Here is a 20,554-nt window from a genome sequence, read left to right as displayed (position 1 = left end):
ATAAGAAAGTATCCACTCAACTCTCTGCCTCCACAACAGACTTACTGAAATCTACATCTGTCTGTTGCTCCTTGCCTTCTACATCAGAGGGATGAGGTGCCTACTCTGCAGTCCACCCTCCACTGAAGAGGAATCGCTTTGTATGTGCTTTCAGTCCCATCTCCTTTCCCTCTTCTATTATAGGATCCCTGCTGTATGTCAGACTCTTCTTCAACTCTGTATCCTCCCCCCAGCTTTGACCTACACTCTTCTATCCTGTGTCAGTCAAGCTACTGGTAGTCTCTAATTTATCATGTGCCATTCATTCAGCCAACACAACCAAAGTTTTGTGATGCATAGGGACAAAATAAAACAGAAATGTGATTCCCCTCAGGAATTTAAACTCTAAAATCAACATAATGAATTAGTAAGAAGACAGAACAATTTCCAGGTCACAGAGAAACAACAGCAAGGCAATGGGTCCACAAATCAGCAATCTCCATCTTAGGAAAGGTGCCGTAGCCTAAGGATGTTAAGTATTTCAGTTCCATAGTAAGGAATGCACTTATGCGTGCACGGTGTCACTTACATGCTACAGTTTACCTCATTTTGAACCCTTCTGATTTTATTTGGTTCCCTATGTAAGGTACCCCCTGCAGAGACAGAATCTCTTTCTCAAGAGAGTTCAAGGCAGGAGATATACATTAATTTTCCTGCTTAGAACTATTTCACTTCACACAGAGAGGACTAAACACAGCAAATCTGAAAGTTCATAATCCAATGTTAAGGGCAACACATTATTTTTAGAAAAGAGCAATAAATCATTCATTTTTACCAGGGGTTTCAAGTCTGGGCTAAAGTAAGGAATGGTACACTTTTACCGTCAAGTAGTTCTGTAGAGAAGAACAGGTTGCATCGTTCTCAAACATTAGAAGAGTTTTCTGCATCAAATAAATTGCTTTAGATAGCTTATTCTTCCTTATTTTATTCATTACACTTAATTCTGTAAAAGCAGACAACTATTTTACCAAAAGGGCAACATAAAAACTATCTTGAAGAAATTTGGAAAGGCACTTTCTCCAAATTTTAATTACCTGTAAAACAATCAGGGCTTGCAGTTTTTTTTAGTGTCTCTGTACCTTTGGTAGATGTACTTTTGCTCACAGTTGGAGTCTGCAAAACTGAAGAAGAAAGAGAAGAAGAAGACGGTCATTACAGTTAACTTTACATTCAAGAAAGGAAATACTTCTAAGCACCAAAGAGTAACTCTCTATTTGTGAATCATTGCTTCCTCTATCATTCAGTTCACATCAGGTCAGCTGCTCAGTCGTGTCCGACTCTTTTTCAACCCCAGGGACTGCAGCACGCCAGGACTCCCTGTCTATCACCAACTCTCAGAGTTTACTCAAACTCATGTCCATTGAGTTGGTGATGCCATCCAACCACCTCATCCTCTGCCGTCCCCTTCTCCTCCCACTTTCAATCTTTCCCAGCATCAGGGTCTTTTCAAATGAGTCAGCTCTTTGCATCAGTGGCCAAAGTACTGAAGTTTCAGCTTCAACATCAGTCCTTCCAGTGAATATTCAGGACTGATTTCCTTTAGGATGGACTGGATGAATCTCCTTGCAGTCCAAGGAACTCTCAAGAGTCTTCTCCAACACCACAGTTTAAAAGCATCAATTCTTCAGTGCTCAGCTTTCCTTATAGTCCAACTCTCACATCCATACACGACTACTGGAAAAACCATAGCCTTGACTAGACCTTTGTTGGCAAAGTAATGTCTCTGCTTTTTAATATGCTGTCTAGGTTGGTCATAACTTTTCTTCCAGGTAGTAAGCGTCTTTTAATTTCATGGCTGCAGTCACCATCTGCAGTGATTTTGGAGGCCAAAAAAATAAAGTCAGCCGGTGTTTCTACTGTTTCCCATCTGTTTGCCATGAAGTGATGGGGCCAGATGTCATGATCTTAGTTTTCTGAATGTTGAGTTTTAAGCCAACTTTTTCACTCTCCTCTTTCACTTTCATCAAGAAGCTCTTTAGTTCTTCTTCACTTTCTGTCATAAGTGTGGTGTTACCTGCATATCTGAGGTTATTGATATTTCTCCTGGCAATCTTGATTCCAGCTTGTGCTTCATCCAGCCCAGCATTTCCAATGATGTACTCTGCATCTAAGTTAAATAAGCAGGGTGCCAATATACCGCCTTGACATACTCCTTTTCCTATTTGGAACCAGTCTGTTGTTCCATGTCCAGTTATAACTGTTGCTTCCTGACCTGCATACAGATTTCTCAAGAGGCAGGTCAGGTGGTCTGGTATTCCCAATTGCTTTCAGAATTTTCCACAGTTTGTTGTCATCCACATAGTCAAAGGCTTTGGCATAGTCAATAAATCAGAAATAAATGTTTTTCTGGAACTCTCTTGCTTTTTTGATGACCCAGAGGATGCTGGCAATTTGATCTCTGGTTCCTCTGCCTTTTCTAAAACCAGCTTGAACATCTGGAAGTTCACGCTTTACATGCTATCTAGGGCTACCCAAGACAGATGGGTCATGGTGGAGAGTTCTGACAAAACGTGGTTCACTGGAGAAGGGAATGGCAAACCACTTCAGTATTCCTGCCTTGAGTACCCCATGAACAGTATGAAAAGGCAAAAAGATAGGACACTGAAAGAGGAACTCCCCAGGTCAGTAGGTGCCCAATATGCTACTGGAGATCAGTGGAGAAATAACTCCAGAAAGAATGAAGGGATGGAGCCAAAGCAAAAACAATACCCAGTTGTGGATGGGACTGGTGATAGAAGCAAGGTCTGATGCTGTAAAGAGCAAGATTGCATAGGAACCTGGAATGTTAGGTCCATGAATCAAAGCAAATTGGAAGTGGTCAAACAGGAGATGGCAAGAGTGAACTCGACGTTTTAGGAATCAGCGAACTAAAGTGGACTGGAATGGGTGAATTTAACTCAGATGACCATTATATCTACTACGGTGGGCAAGAATCCCTTAGAAGAAATGGAGTAGCCATCATACTAAACAAAAGAGTTCGAAATGCAGTACTTGGCTGCAATCTCAAAAAACGACAGAATGATCTCTATTCGTTTCCAAGGCAAACCATTCAATATCATGGTAATCCAAGTCTATGCCCTGACCAGTAATGCTGAAGAAGCTGAAGTTGAATGGTTCTACAAAGACCTCAAGACCTTTTAGAACTAACACCCAAAAAAGATGTCCTTTACATTATAGGGGACTGGAATGCAAAAGTAGGAAGTCAAGAAACACTTGGAGTAACAGGCAAATTTGGCCTTGGAGTACAGAATGAAGCAGGGCAAAGGCTAATAGAGTTTTGCCAAGAGAACGCACTGGTCATAGCAAACACCTTCTTCCAACAACACAAGAGAAGACTCTACACATGGACATCACCAGATGATCAACACCGAAATCAGACTGATTATATTCTTTGCAGCCAAAGGTGGAGAAGTTCTATACAGTCAGCAAAAACAAGACCAGGAGCTGACTGTGGCTCAGATCATGAACTCCTTATTGCCAAATTCAGACTTAAATTGAAGAAAGTAGGGAAAACCACTAGACCATTCAGGTATGACCTAAATCAAATCCTCTATCAGGTCATCTTTTTTCACTAATAGATAAAAATTCAAACAAATCTAATAGAGTTTTATCATTAAATTTTTTTATTAGCCACAGTATGAGAACATGAAGAATTTTCAAGTTATAAAAATATTTGATTTTCTATTTTACCTTAAATAAAATCATCTTGAAGATTGATAAATAGGATCCAACCTACTTTTGGTCACTTTCCTTCCTCAAAAGCTTTTCAAAATTGCTCCATCCATGGTCCCTGCAAGAATTCTGGGTACCATATGAAGATCTCTACTCTGCTATATCTGCGGCTGATAAAATCAGAGCCTCTCTCAAAATTTTCAACTAACACACAAATTACTGCCAGCTGGTTATGAGCAGTGAGAGATCCTGGTGTGTAGCTGAGACTGACCATCATGGTGGTCCAGGAAATAGGTAGCAGGATGAGGGAAAAGAAGATGAAGGTATGCTGACCCAGGGAGGTAGAAAATATATCAATAAACATTCTTGATTTTCTAGGTCTGGTTCTCAAAAGACCTGGCAATAGGGTACCTGTAACAACCTTACAATAAACCCCTTTTATTGAGGTTTAATTATTTGTGCTAATGTACATGAGCCACCATGGGATGATGACTGCCTGATAAAAAGATATCAACAGACACCATTAAAAAATATAAAGTTTCTTTAATGGCAAAGGATAAGGAAATTTACCTGCATGGAAAACAGAAAATATTGCACCATTCTCTCAGCACCTAGAGTATTATAAATGCTAATTAAGTGATAGCTCTCATGATTATAATCATTGGAGATAAGAAAAATGAAACTGCAAGAAAAATGTGAATACCCAATACAGGAGTCACACTTTATAGCACAATCATCAACAGACGCCCACTGTAAAGTCCTTGAATAAGAATGACAAAAGCAGTCATTAGGCAACATTAGTCAGACAGCAGCATAGACAGTAAAGGGTGACAGGAGGAAAAAAGATCATCCGTGCCAGGGTGGCAGCTCAATAAGGCAGAGAAAAATATCAAGCAGATCCAGATACTGCACAGAAATAATAATTCCATGTAAATATATGTACACACATATCTCCAAAATACATAAAGCACTCACATAATTTAATAATAAAACTCCGATTTTAACGGGCAGAATAACTAAATGACATTTTTCTAAAGAAAATATACAAATAGCTCTCTAGTACATGAAAAGATGCTCAACGTTACTAATCATCAGGAAAATGCAAATCAAAACCACAAGGAGACATTACCTCATGCCTATTAGAATGGCTATCAACTAGAATGATGATATCAAACTAGCCAATCCTACAGGAAACCAGTCCTGAATACTCATTGGAAGGACTGATGCTGAAGCTAAAGTGCCAATAGTTTGGCTACCTGATGCAAAGAACTGACTCATTAGAAAAGATCCTGATGATGGGGAAGATTGAAGGTGGGAAGAGAAGGGGACGATGAGGATAAGTCGGTTGGATGGCATCATTGACTCAATGGACATGAGTCTGAGTAAGCTCCAGGAGTTGGTGATGGACAGGGAAGCCTGGCGTGCTGCAGTCCATGGGGTCGCAGAGAGTTGGACACAACTGAGCAACTAAACAGAACTGATCATCAAGAAGACAAGAGAAAACAAACACTGGCGAAGATGTGGATAAAAGGGAGCTACTGTGCACTGTTGGTGGGGGTGTAAACTGGTTAAGCCACTACAGAAAACATTATGGAGATCTCCAAAATTAAAAATAGAGCTACTATATGATCCAGAAATGTACTTCTGGATATATCCACAAAGGAAATGAAAATAAGATTTCAGAGGTATCTATGGTCCCATGTTCAACGCAACATTATTCACAATAGCTAAGATATGGCAACAAAGATATTGCAACGACCTAAGGGTCCATCAATGGGTGAATGTAGAAAGAAGATGTGATGTACATATAGAGGTAGATAGATATAGACATATATCACATGCACAATGGAATATTATTCAGTCATGAGAAAAAAGGAAATCCTGCCATTTGCAATAACATGGGTAAAACTTGAGGGCATCATGCTAGGTGAAATAATCATACAGAGAAAGACAAATATTGGATGGTATCACTTATACAAGGAATCTAAAAAAGCCAAACTCATAGAAACACAGTGTAGAGTGGAAGTTACCAGGGACTGAGGTGGAGTGGAGAAACAGATATTGGTGAAAGGGTACAAACTACCAGTTATAAGAAGAATAAACTCTGGGGAGCTAATATATAGCACGGATCATAGTTAATAATACTGGAGTATATATTTACAAGTTGCTAAGTGAGTAAATCTTAAATATTGTCACCACAAAAAAAGAAATGGCAACTATGTAATGTGCTGGAGTTGTTAGCTAACGATATAACAATAATCATTTTACAATGTATTAGTGGAGCAGATCTACACGTTGTACACCTTGAACTTACAAAACATAATTGTCAATAATATCTTAATAAAGCTGAGGAGAAAAATATCTGCACTCAAATATTATTTAATTAACCAGCATTTGACTAAATCTATTTTCAAACCAGTCAATCCTAAAGGAAATCAATCCTGAATATTCACTGGAAGGACTGATGCTGAAGCTGAAGCTCCAATACTTTGGCCACCTGATGCGAAGAGCTGACTCATTAGAAAAGACCCTGATGCTGGGAAAGACTGAAGGCAGGAGGAGAAGGGGATGATGGAGGACAAGATGGTTGAATGGCATCACCAACTCAGTGGACATGAGTTTGAGCAAGCTCTGGGCGATGGTGAAGGACAGGGGAGCCCGGCGTGCTGGGGTCCATGGGATCGCACAGAGTTGGACATGACTGAGCGACTGAACAACAAACCGTGCATGTGATGCGACATAATCCAACTCATCCAGCCTCTGACACTGCTGTCAGAGATACCTTTCTAAATTTTTCAATGCAGTTCAGTTCAGGCCAGTTCAGTAGTTTCAGGACATTATATAAACCGTTTAACCCTTCAAGCTCCGTAACCCACCTCTATCTAGGCTTAGCTGTGTCAGTCTCCCACATGCGCTCTTTACTGCAGCCGTAAGAGAATTCCAGCAGTTTCTATACTTCATACAATTGCTCCCACCTTGCTAAACGTTGCTTTCTCCATTCGAAATGGCTGCCTCCTTTTCAGTGTTCTTCATAAAGACATCTGCTAGCTTTCTGGTCAGCTCTCATCTCTTTCGGGAAGCATCCCTGACCTTCTTGTCAGCTACACTCTTCTGTGTGCCAAGAGCAAACACTCTGAGTCCACTTCCACTGCATTTAATAGCCTTGCCTGTTATAGTTGGCTTACTTATCTAGAGCTCAAAATTAAAGGCTGTGTCTCTTTTAGACCAACCCTGAAAACAGCTCCCAGATCTTGATATTCACTTCAATAAATGTTTGCTTAATTGAATGGCAGTGAAACATGTATATTGCCATATGTGAAACGAATCGCCAGTCCAGACTCGATGCGTGAGACAGGGTGCTCGGGGCTGGTGCACTGGGATGACCCAGAGGGACGAGGTGGGAAGGGAGGTGGGAGGGCGCTTCAGGATGGGGAACACATGTACACCCGTGGAGGAGTCAAGTCAATGTATGTCAAAACCAATACAACATTGTAAAGTTAAAATGAATAAATAAATAAGTTTTAAAAAATTTTAATTAAAAATTTTTAAAAAAATAAAATACCAAAAAATAAAAAAATAAAATACCAATAATTTATTATAACTCAAACAATGTAATTTTTCAGAAGTTTACAGATTTGCTAACCAAGGTGTAAAGAAATAATGAAAGATATCCATGGATATTAATCAGGGAAGTAAGAAAAAACAAAGCAACAAAGTTTATCTGAAAAACACCCAGTCACCAAGAACATTCTTCACAAATCAAATTGATTCCATGCTTGAGCATGTCTTAAAATGGATGCAGAACAAGTTATCTGCTTTGACGACCACTAACCTTGCAACTGGTCAAGAAGCATAACAGATACTCGGTGCTGGGCTCGAATTAGCTCAAGATGCAAGTCCATTATGAAACTATTCGGTGTGACCGGTTTGCACATGTCTCCATCTATACAGTGGGTGTGCTTCGGTAGAATTGAAGCAAAAATTAAAAAGAAATACAGTTATCGAAACATACAAAAATAGCTCTATCCTACTGTCATTCAGGTTATCATTTTATTCTTAGCCTGTAAGTTATGCTCACTTCTTAACCCTTTAAAATCTGGGTTGCACAATAATTAATCACTCTCCACATTCCCCAGAGACCTTTCAGTGACAGGTTCAGACTCCACACCCTCCTCGGCCTCCTCTGAGAGAAGAGGAGCGCATTTCCAGTCTGAGGGGGCCCCCATAGACCACTCTGCTTACCCATGCTTCCTAGTTAAGGGAAACACGTCTAATGTACGTTTCTCGTGCTCACCGTGGCATAGCAATGGTCAACCACTGACGATCCATTCGGCAAAGCGGTTAACGTACAGCTCAAATTGATGCCACCAATGGCTCTGTCAAGAAGTTCATAGGCCAAAAATAGCTGTTCCTCAGGTTTTTTCTAAAGTAATTTTATAAACAAAACAGAAAATTCAGATTTAAGGGAAAAATCACATACAACACTTCCAAACTTAACAGTAATTCAAAACCCCCTCCCCAAGGAAGCCACTGTCCTTGAATTTGATTTCCATTCTTTTGCATGTTTTTAAATTTCTACCAAATATGTATGTGTCCACTAACAAGATGCAATATAGCTTTGCATGTTTTTGATTCTCTTGTAAAATTCTGCAGTTCATTTTTTTCACTCAACCATACGTCACTGAAACCTTCTCCTGCAACTCAGGGTGTCTGGCAGGGTCTGGCTAAGAATACAGAGCAACCCAAGTATTCCAAGCAGAAAGGGATTTAATGGACAGAACTAGAAGTGTCCATCACTACTGGAAGCCCTGAGGGAGCAAAGATCAACAGAGCTGCCAGGGATGACTTAACTGCATGCAGCAAGCTAAGAATCCAGGAACCAGGTGACAATCTCAAGTGTCTACCACACTGAAACAAATGAACGGCAAGGGCTTGCTCAACAAGGCTGATCAATTATCTTCTTGCATCCTCCTCTGCAATATAAGATCTCTTTCTTCCCTTGTGTATAACAAATTCATTCAAATACCCCTAATTGGAAGACTAACCTAGAACCATATGGGAATGAGACGGTGGGAAATGTATCTCCAGGTCTTTCTCGCTCTAGTGTGAAGCTGATTATGGAAGGGGATAGCAGTCATGCCAGCTGACTCTAGTTCAAGGCCACTGCAGCTGATTCACCTTCTATGGCTAGGACGAAATGGTATTATTCTGAGGATTGCATCATAATTCACTTATCCACTCTTCCCCAATGGACATTTAGACTGCTATTACTAAAAGTGTGCAATGTTACTATCCTAGTCTGAGACTTCTTTACAGGTCTACCTTTTCTTCTGCTTCTCTTTTTTCACACAGCTAAGACCCCTAGGGCATGTTGATTAGAAGAATGACAGACATCTAAGTTTTTACATCAGGATAAAGGGATTACTTTTAATCTTTTACCATAGGTGTAATGGTCATTAAAGGTCTTGGCTGATACCCTTTATGGGATACAAAAGTTCTCTTCTATTCCTAACTTGTTAAGAGTTATTTTTTAAAACATGGTTGTTGAATTTTGTCAAATGCTTTTGTTGCATCTCTTTCTGATGATGTGGTCATATTTTTTCCTTGTCATCTGCAAATGTGGTGTATTGCATTATGGAATTTCTAGTGTTCAAACATCCCTGCATTCTGGAATATACATAATTTGATTACACACATCCATTCAACATATATATAGCTAGATATCTCCATTCAAGAATCACAGGTTCATAAACAAGGCCCCACCATACAGCACAGGGCACTATACTCAGTATCTCCTGATAAAACATAATGGAAAAGAATATAGATGCATAATGAATCACTTTGCTGTACAGAAGAAATTAACAACATTATAAATCAACTATACTTCAATAAAAATGTTTAATTAAAAAAGAAAGGAATCACAGGCTCCGAGATTTTCCTAAGCAACTCAAGCAGTGTAAATCTGAATGACGGACCAACATGAGGGCGCCCAAATTATTAGGGAGAGGGCCCTTCTCTTGTTTACGCCACTTCTCAATGCCCAAACTGAGAAACCTCCTTACCAAGCAGGCAGATGCTTCTCTAGCTGACCTTTCCCTGGGATAAGTCTTGTGGGCTCTAACTAAATGTGTGAGTCTAAGTTCCAAGCTCCGTCCCTCACGTGTCCAAGGCTCATCTTTTTCCCCTAGGTGGTGGTGAATTTAAATTTCTTTGTAACTGAGACCAACAGCCTACTGCAGCATCTATTCATAAACTGACCATTCTGGTTTTCAGTTCTCGTTTCTATTTTGGCTCCTGGAATTTACCTTACTTTCTTGTGAACTCTGTGGTGTGCTTGAGGATATTTGTTCAATTTTCTCCAAAATTTCCAGCTGTTTTGCAGCAAGAGCTTTTTTCAGTTAACTAGTTTCCCATTTAGCCACAAACGGAAGTCTCTAAGCACAGCTTTTAACACCAAAAAGTTTCAAAGACCTCCCCCCAACACACACATTCTAGCATCGTCATCACCACCACTGTCAGTTTTGTCAACATCATAGCTAGTGAAAATGAAATTTAATTGCTCAGTCATGTCCGACTCTTCGTGATCCCATGAACTGTAGCCTGTCCATGGAATTCTCTGTCCATAGAATTCTCCAGTCAAGAGTACTGAAGTGGGTTGCCAATTCCTTCTCCAGGGGATCCTTCCAACCCAGGGGTTGAGCCTGGGTCTCCTGCATTGCAGGCAGATTCTTTACCATTTGAGCCACAAGAGAAGCCCAGCTAATATTGTAATATCATTACAGCTAATATTGAATTAAAATGTGTTCCAAGTGCTAGGCTAAATGCTTTATGTGGACTAATTTTTAAATTACCATAATCCTATGAGGTACTTATTATTCTCTGGTGGGAATGGCTACCCACTTTAGTATTCTTGCCTGGAGAATTCCAAGGATAGAGGAGGCTGGTGGGTTACAGTCCATGGGGTCACAGAGAGTTGGACATGACTGAGCAACTAACACTATAATCCATTTGTCAAAAATAGCCATGAATTCAGTAAAACTTATAATCACAATAGTACCCTATATATTTTTTAAATAGTTGCATGTGTATATGCAAGATATCATATCTTGGCCACCTGATGCCAAGAGCTGACTGATTAGAAAAGACCCTGATGCTGGGACAGACTGAGGACAAGAGGAAACGGGAGCAATAGAGGATGAGATGGCTAGATGTTATGGCATCATCAACTCAATGGACATGAGTGTGAGCAAACTCCAGGAGACAGTGAAAAACAGGGAAAGCTGAAGTGCTGCAGTCCATGCGGTTGCAGAGAGTGGGATAGAACTTAGGGACTGAACATGAACAGCGAACATGCAAGATATACAGTTTACCCCACCTGCAGACTCTACTAGGTGAGCATATGGATTGTGGACTTTCTTTTCTATAAATTCTCACTCCTCCCCACGTCACTCCCTTCCAAATAGCTCTGAGACTCTAGGTTGAGATTCAGTGGCCTTTGTGAAATGCAAGAGAAAAACTGAGTTGCCACCACGTGCCACAATGTTACCAACACCTCATCTGGACAGAACCACTTAAAAACTACCAGTAGAATAGATATTACTGTTATCATCTTACAAAGGAGGACACATATTCAAACAGATTAGTTTATTTAAGATCACACAGTCAACATTAAAGTCAGAATTCAACTCCAAGTCCCCCAATATCAACTGCTATGCCCTTACGCCATATCAGTGAATCAACCCTGCTCCATGTACCACACACCCCCACCTAGCTGAGCAGGCAGCATATGGCACAAGTTTAGAGGTGCTATTCACACTGTAGGCATCATAGACCTCTATGTTTATTTTGAAAATTTCCTAGCAGATGGCAATAAATTATATCAAGGAAAGGGTGCATTTTTCTAATTCAAAAACAGTAGCAATAATTCATAAATGATTTTCTGTTTCTTCATGGTCACTTTCTAAGAAATCCATTTCATTTAGCGCCTTTAATCGCCAGAATTTTTCTATCCAAGTCAAAATCTAGTACTTGGTAACTTCTGCTAGTATGCCTTTTCCTGTACGAAGCCTCGCAGAATAAGTGCCAGCACTCTAAGCAAGTAGTCCTTAAATTCTAGTTTCCTCAAGAATCTACCTGGCAAACTTTTAAGAACCTTAAACCTGAATTACAGACTTTTGAGAATCTCATACCTGAAATTATGATTCACTATGTCCAAAATGGAAAATAGGAAGCTATGTATTTAATAAGCACTGCAAATGATCCCTGGGAAAACCACTGGCAGACAGCTCTTATGCCCCCTCAATCTCTTACGCAGTTCAAACTTCCGCTGTTGTCAATTTCAAATTTTTCAACTCTCAAGACACAATACAGCATAGAAAATTCAAAACTGCATTCCCTAAAGCCTTTTATTAGAGATGAATATAATATTCAAGAGAGTTCTGATATACTTATGATATTTTATTTATACCCAGTTTCTTAGCACTTGCATTTTTGTATATTAAAAAAGTATACTTTATACAAATATTCTGAAGACACTTTTTAAATCAATGGACAGCATAGCATAATTGCTAAATGCCTGAACTTTGAAGGAAACACTCTAACTTCAAACTCACTTAGCTGTGCAACCTTGATCCAATAAAATGCAGTAGTGAAAATGATCACTGTGACTATACAAATCAACCTCACAAACACAGCGCTAAGATAAAAAGTGAGCTACTTTTTTGAATGTTGTGACTCATGGACTCATAAAGCAGGTAAGTGCTAAGGAGGACATCCTTGCTCTGTGAGTCTATGAAATACAACATTCAAAATATCAATAGTAATATAACTATAACTCCTTCTAAGACCCTTTATCTAGCTTATTTTTGAAACTGATTGGATTTTTTTCTAAAGTAAAAACAAAAGGTAGAAAAATATTCCTATAGTTCTCAATGTATATAGAAACCATAATTTCTCAGATATTAAATGCTCAAAATTACTTCTATAACTAACCAGTATACATTTATGGATGTAACGATTTTTTTAAAAAATTAAATTTTAAAACATTTAAAATTAAATGTTTTTAACTGTATTTTCTAAAATATTTTGCAGTACCTTACCTTTATTATTGGAAGAATATCTATGTTCCCTTTTGGAGCCCCAAGGATTTCACTAGTCCCTTTCCTTAAAGATACATCTGAAAAACAGAGAGAAAGAGAGGAAGGAAGGAAAGAGGAAGAAAGAAGGGAGGGAGGCAGGAAAAAGAGAATAAAAGAGAGGAAAAGTAGGAAGAGAAGGAGTGAGTAGGAGAGGAAGAAATGGAGAGAAAAAGGACCAGAGGAAATAAAAGGATGACAGAAAAAAATGGTAATTAACAGTGAATCATAATCCTAAAAAAAATTATGCTAAATTAGCTACCTTTTTAATTATTCATGAGTTTAGAAATGATTCAACACTTAGAAGTTGCATACCAAATTATTTCTTCCAGCTAGTTATATTTTGTCTTTATAAAAGCAAATTTAAGAGCACTTTGTAATACAACAAACCAATTCAAAAATTTTGATTATCAGCATGATAACATTGTGGTAAAGAGATTGTCTTTCTGTATATTCTACGGAAAATCCATTGAAAAGCATTCATAAAATAACAGCAAATTTAGACAAATGTCAGAGAAGTCTGGCTTTAATTAAAGGAATACAAATAATAAAAATGTATATGACAATGCTAATTTCCTGGTCTAAAAATTTTTCAGTAATTCCAATTAAACAATGAATTACTTAATATACTAATATTAATAAATATCTTGAAGCAGATTATCATAATTAACTTAGAAAGAATGACTTGTGCTTCATATTTTATGTGTCAATAAGATGATAAGAATAACATTGTTGGAAAAACAAAAATGTACATATCTAAATGGCAACAACTGTTCATGACATAAATGTAGATGTTTTCAAACTTACAAATGGATCATGCTCTAATATTGATTACATTTTTAGAAATCAAGTATGTTAACAAAGGATCAGTATAATCAGTTGTATGAAGCCCATCCATAATTAAAGAATATAAAATACAATAAAACATTAGTCTCCCCAAAGTAAACAAAACAATAAAATTTAATAAGAAATAGATATTTTTTTTTCTAAAAGCAATCATTAGACTTTTTGGTTCTAGTAACAGATATTCTGGAAACATTCCCCTGACTGGAAAAGCTGGAAAAATACAGGGTTTGTTTTTTTTTTTTCTGCAAGCTAAGTAAATAATGAAAATATCAGTACATAGCCAGTATCTTGGAAAGAGATTATCCCCTGGATCTTGGGAAGAGAGCCCAGGGCCTAGAGAATGTCCTTTGAGCTACTTTTCCCTCCGAAGATTTTCGTCAGTTCTGGAGAGGTAAGCTGAGAAGCTGAAAGGTGCTTTGACAGCCCTGAGGCGCTAAAGCAACAGAGATTGGTATCCAGGGCCACCAAGGGTGAAAAGCCAGAAGGGGCTACATCCTATGAGTCAGGGTAACTGAAAATAGGCTGAATAAAGAGCATCTCAACTTTAAATTATCTTAATATTTCAAGGTGGATTAATGGGAACCTGGAGTTGCACTGCCTTCATATATCTGGCAAAAGCAAGCATAAATCTTCCCTGGAAGAACAGATCATCTAAGGCTTCAAGTTACTTTTATAAAATATTGGTAGCAAATATAGTGTCTACCACAAGATTAAAAATAACCAAATTAAACAAATAGCTGATGAAGCAAGTTCTGCACTTAAGAAATCAACAGAATAACTACGGATGAGATGATAGAAGTCAGACGCCCCTTCTGGCTTCCCTCTAGCCCTATTCCAGTAGCCTTCAACCCATGACAGATGATGGTCGAACAAACACCCCAACCTCCCAGCTCTTTAAGGCACATTCTATACAGTCTTCTGGAAGCCCCTTGTGGGAATGAGCCCTATACCCACAACAGCAGCCCTCCCATGAACTTCCAGTACCCTGTACTGGCTTCCTTTCCTTCTGTCTCGCTTCACTCCACCACCCTGCTTACCTAGATAGCAGTCCAAATAAACTGCTACACTCAACTCTTTGTCTCAGAATCTGCTTCTGGGGAAACCAATCCAGGAAAAAGGTCAAGGTGACAACACCTGAACTTGCTGGCAAATCTTTGTATCATAACAAGTGAGACAATCAGGTATTACATACTTCCTGACTCAATGCAACAGGGAGTATGCATGAAATACGGGCTTGCCAAAAAAAATAAGATGGACAAGAAAACTTTTTGAAAATGTATCACTTGAATATAACCAACCTGATAGATCTAACTACCAGGTAGAGAAACAAGATAACACCATAAGGACACAAATAGCCAAAGCCGATATGTGGGAAATCTTCCAGGGAGACGATTCAGTTTCTTCAGGGGTAAGGAGAGGAGGACTATAGGTTACAGAGAGAGATTTAAGAGACATGATGGAAAACAAAATGTATGGGCTCAATTGGATCCTGATTGAAACAAACCAACTTAAGAGATTTTAATACAATCAGGGGCATAGGAATGTTTGCTAGTTTTGTAAGGTATAATGTATTAATAGCATTGTGGTTGTGTAAAAAGAAAAAAAAACCTTCTGTTAGACAGACGAACACACACACACATATGTGTATATGCTGAGGTATTTGTTGGTGAATGACATGCTGTCTGCCTTAAAACTCTCCAGAAAAAAGGAAAGTGTTGCCAAGAGAGATTAAATAAGGTTGGCAAAATGTTCATAATTACTGGTACTGGATGATGAATACGCAGTGACTTATTTCATGTCTCTATTTGAAATTCTACATAATAAAAATTTTTTTAAGGAAAAATGTTTTAAGACAGGATATGTCAAAAAGTATGACTTCAAGACAGAGAAAGGGTAATATCATATGACACCCCTTATATGTGGAATCTAAAAAGAAAAATCACAAATGAACTTACTAACAGAAAGAAAAAGACTCACAAACTTAGAAAATGTATTAATGGCTGCTGGGGCAGGGAAGGGATAGTTAGGAAGTTTGGGAAGGTCATGTACACCTGCTATATTCAAAATGGATAGGCAACAAGGACCTATCACCTAGTACCTAGAACGCTACTCAATGGTATGTGCCAGTTTGGATGGGAGGGGTTTGGAGGAGAACGGATACATGTATATGCACAACTGAGTCCATTAACTGTTCGCCTGAAACCACCACAGTATTGTTAACTGGCTCTACCCCAACACAAAACAAAATTATAAAGTTAGGAAAAATATGACTTCAAGTCATTGAAAGTGTTGGCTAGCCAGAGACCAGTGATCCTCAAACTTCTAAGTGTATCAAAATCACCTGGTAAGCTAATCAAGACTAGAAAAGTCCATACTAGCTGAGGTACAATAGAACTGAGCCTCGTATTTTTGAAACGTTTCCAGATGATACTTCTATCAACCAAACTTTGAGAACCATAGTTATCTAATTCAATCTGCAAAGCTGAGCTCAACAATGGAGAATAGGTGGAGCCAGATTATCGAATCTCTGGGAGAACAATTATTACAATAACTATTTTATTACCGAATCCCTCAGATGTCACACATACACTATAAGAGGGGTGAGACAGGAAAGCAGGCACCCCTATGCTCCTCTACCTCATTTTCTATATGTGAGTTACCTGACGACACAGACAACTCTGGGGTTCCATCACAGGCAGAAGAAAGAATGAGAGGTCACAGCACCCTCTGAGAGAAGGCACCTCCCGGAAGGAGAGCAGAATAGTGGCGGGAAGGGATTGGACAGGGAGAGGAGGAGGAGAATGAGTGAGAAGGGGGCAAAAAGAGGAAGAAGATAAAGAGGAGAAAGAAAAGAAGAAACGAAACAAAGGAAGAAAGAAGAAGAATTTTCACAGGAGGGAATCAAGAGAGAAGAGACTTAAAAAGGAGATAAGAGGTAGAAGGACAAGGATCCACTCATTCCAGCTCTTCCTCTGTGGCAGGCAGCATGATGGTGTCACGAATTATGGTGATCAGAATACGTTCTCTTCCTTCAAGAAGTATAAACTCTAGCAGGAAATGGAAGAGGAGGATGTAGGATTAAAACGAGGGGAGAAAAGAAAAAAGGAAGAATGGAGGGGAAGGGTGAGTGGTGTAGGTGGACAGTGAGGGGCAGAGAAGGGAAATATACGAGTGAGGAGAAGATGCAGACATTTTCATTTGCCACTGAACCAGAAAGCATATAACCTTTTCTTTTTTAACATCAACTTGGTTGAACCTATATTACTTCTATCTTTGATTATAAATCATCCATGAAGCACAGTACTGAAATGTATGATATCCATTAACAGATGTTAAGCAGTATTACAGTTTATGCTTATATATTCATATATATATAGAACCTCATGCCTTTTAATTCAATATTTTACCTAGAAATTTTTTAAATTTTCTTCTTGGGTTTCCTAAAGACTCCAATATTTCACTTAATCGTAATGCAACCTCTGCCACCATCACAACGTCAATATCTTCCATCTTATAGCAATGAATGATTTCATTTATCTGCCACAGAAGATAAATCCACTAAAAAGAGAAAATACACAGTAAAATCAATTGAAAGTGCACTACATTGTAGAAAGAGTCACATTTTATAAAATCGAGTACTTCCTTGAAATCACCACCTTCTAATCATATAATGTTATTTATACAGGTACTAGCTTCCCTGGTGACTGAGATGGTAAAGAATCCGTCTGCAATGCAGAAGACCTGGGTTCGATCCCTGGGTCAGGAAGATGCCCTGGAGAAGGGAATGGCAACTTACCCCAGTTTCCTGCCTGGAGGATCCCATGGACAGAGGAATCTGGCAAGCTAGAGTGCATGGGGTCGCAAAGAGCCAGACACGACTGAGTGAGTAACACCTTTTTATCAGTGGATCTTAATTATAAGTAATAGAAAATCAATAATCCTAATAAGATGATAGTTAATGATCATTCTGTTTATACATATTCATGAAAAAGAACTATTTAGCTTGTAGTCTGCATATCTATAGCTATAATAGAAAATTTATCATCTGACTTTTTTATGTATCAGTGAAGACTATCTGTATCCTCAAAATTCTCATTCTCCCTTCAAAAAGCAGCAGTGACCATCACTATCAAAGCCCTCCCAAATAGTGAGGGGGAAGTAGGTGTCTCAGGCTCTACACCAGGTGCTGTGGAATCTTTCATGCCTATAACCTCAAAGCTTAGCACATAAAATTAGCCATCACACTTTGGGAGTTAAAATGGGAAAATAACAGTTATGTGCCCAGATCATTGTTTCATTAGAGTATATGATAAAATTATGTCCATGCATCCTAATCTTAGGAGGCTCCAGAGTCACAGCAGACTGAGTTACTATTAAAACACTCTCTCCTAAGTTCCCAGGTTACAATATCCACCTGCTCCACCTTCTCCTCTCCACGAGAGAGCTCTTCAGTCTAAACAGAGAACTATTACAGAGAGTGAAAAGCGAAAAGTGAAATCGGGTCCAACTCTTTGTGACCCCATGGACTGTAGCCCACCAGGCTCCTCAGTCCGTGGGGTTTTCCAGGCATGAATACTGGAATGGGTTGCCACTTCCACCTCCAGCGGATCTTCCCTAACCCAGGGATCAAACCCGGGTCTTCCGCATTGTAGGCAGACACTTGACTGAGCTACCAGGGAGCTAAAATGCCTTATCTATTTGTTTTCTGTTATTCACCATCTTAATGAATTTATTCAAGTTCATATAACCTTAAACATACCATATTTATTCCTCCCTGAAAAAACTGAAACACCTCCCTGTTTACCAAAACTAAGCTGGAGCAGAAGTGCAGGGAATTACACTTAAAGGAAAGGTTCCCTCATTACTACATTTAAAGATTAGTAATTATGCAGGTTGGTAAGTAGGGAAAATTCAGATTTTAAATGTGCATCATAAATGACATTAGCAATAACAAAAAGCATATGAAGGGAAACAAAAAGGACTACTTTATTAGTGCTGATCTTCTGGGTGAACTTTACATAGTCATTTCTGGACACAGTGACCCGCTGCATCCCTAATTTGCATTTCTGCCACAGGAACATTATCATGTCCACAACGATTTCCTTATCAGGCTGAGCATTCTGAAAGCAAAAGTGGTAAAGTAAATCAATAAGAACAATAAGATATATAGATATGAACATAAGACATTTAATGTGTGCCAGGCAACATTCTCAGAGCTTCATACATACTGCAGTTGACCTGTTTGGTCAACTCAAAATTCCTATGTTGAATTCCTAACTTCCAAAGTGATAGTATTAGGAGGTGCCCAGGTGGCTCAGATGGTAAAGAATCTGCCTGCAATACAAGAGACCCAGGTTCAATCCCTGGGTTGGGAAGATCTCCTGGAGAAGGAAATGGTGACCTACTCCAGTATTCTTACCTGGAGAATTCCATGGACAGAGCCTGGTGGGCTACAGTCCATAGGGTTGCAAAGAGTCAGACACAGCCAAGCAGCTAAGACACACACAGTGGGAAGTATAAGGATGGAGCCCTCACGAACTAGAACAGTGTCTTTATAAAAGGAGCCCCAGAAAGAGAATGAGACACTCCTTCTTTCTGTCAAGTGAGGGCACAGCAAGAGGACAGCCATTTCTGAACCAGGAGGTAGATGATGCCTTGATGCCACATTTCTCAGCCTCCAGAACCAAGATAAATAAATGTTGTTTAAGCCAACCAGTGTATGGTATCTTTATTATGGAAACTCAAATGGACTAAGATATCACCAACTCATTTAATCCTCATAACAATCTATGAAGTGAGTACTACTACAACCAACCTCACTTTGTAGATGCAGACTGAAACACAAGCAAATTTTGTCGTTTTCCCTAAGATAAAGTAGCAGAGGCTGGATTCAAACCTAAGCAGTCTAGCTCTATCTAGAGTAGTCTTCACTGCTCTAAGTCACTTGACCTCTCTTGGAAAGAAAAGTTCCAAATATTTTTAAGTTATGTAAGCCAATCAGTCGCATCCAGATTTTGAGTGTATACTTCTTTCTTTTTAAAAATCTCTGGTTTAACATAACAAAGAATGGGCAGGGAGTGGAGAAACTAGTAAGGGGAGAAGGAGAGGGGAGCTGGGAAAAGATATGGAAAAGAAGAGAGACATGATGGAACTAAACAGAACATCACGCTGGATATCAACAGATGACCCAACATGAGTATATATCCTCCTGGTTCAGTTACTTTGGCTCTTTTCAAAAGGAAATAAAGGTACTCATTATAGCTGAACTAGAAAGAGAGTAAGTTTATGATTAAAATACATCCAATTAATAAAAATAAATGAAAAAAATAATAATAAAACAAAATAGGTAACCAAAAAAAAATACATCTAAACCTGAGCTCCTTTGGGGCAGCTCTAAGACTTATTTTGAACACATGGTACCTTAGTACAGTGCTTGGGAACATAACAGAGCTCAAAAAATGCTTTTTGAATTGAACTGAAATAAGACACACATGATTTTTCAAAAAACAGAGAGATGAAAATTCCATGCCGTTCTCAGCCTTGATTGGAATTTTTTGTTTTTAGTTTGCCCACTATACTCCTTATATTTGCTATTAATACTTTTAGTTCAAAAATTAAATACTTGTCACAGGTTATAACATAAACTAATAAATAGAAAATATTATAAGAGTGGAACTTCTCAAGTCCCTTACAGTGTTTCACTTTCCTGAACAAAATTGTGGTTTTCAAACATTTTTCTATAACAGTAAAACCAAATTTTCAAAAGAAATTCCATTAGGATCTCAAGGTTATAGGATGCTATGATCTAAAGTTGGGCTCCTAAGGAACCTCAGAGAAGCTCTGAGGATCCATGGAATTCATTT

At 38.7% G+C, this 20,554-nt stretch overlaps 1 protein-coding gene across 7 annotated transcripts in view; it reads right to left on the bottom strand.

The window, feature by feature from the left end:
* CFAP54 (cilia and flagella associated protein 54) overlaps positions 1 to 20,554 on the bottom strand; it is a 292,191-nt gene that overhangs the window by 231,157 nt on the left and 40,480 nt on the right. For all 7 annotated transcript variants that reach the window (XM_065937187.1, XM_065937217.1, XM_065937208.1 and 4 more), the window contains exons 13-19: positions 18,677 to 18,811; positions 17,099 to 17,249; positions 12,810 to 12,886; positions 8,006 to 8,134; positions 7,544 to 7,670; positions 1,074 to 1,160; positions 861 to 982 (exon numbers count right to left, since the gene is read on the bottom strand). In XM_065937187.1, the coding sequence (XP_065793259.1) occupies positions 861 to 982; positions 1,074 to 1,160; positions 7,544 to 7,670; positions 8,006 to 8,134; positions 12,810 to 12,886; positions 17,099 to 17,249; positions 18,677 to 18,811 (828 nt within the window). The remainder of the gene's footprint in view (positions 1 to 860; positions 983 to 1,073; positions 1,161 to 7,543; positions 7,671 to 8,005; positions 8,135 to 12,809; positions 12,887 to 17,098; positions 17,250 to 18,676; positions 18,812 to 20,554) is intronic.

The sequence above is a fragment of the Muntiacus reevesi genome, chromosome 1 (assembly GCF_963930625.1).
Source record: "Muntiacus reevesi chromosome 1, mMunRee1.1, whole genome shotgun sequence".
Taxonomy (NCBI): Eukaryota; Metazoa; Chordata; class Mammalia; order Artiodactyla; family Cervidae; genus Muntiacus; species Muntiacus reevesi.
This window is presented reverse-complemented; position numbering and strand designations above follow the sequence as displayed.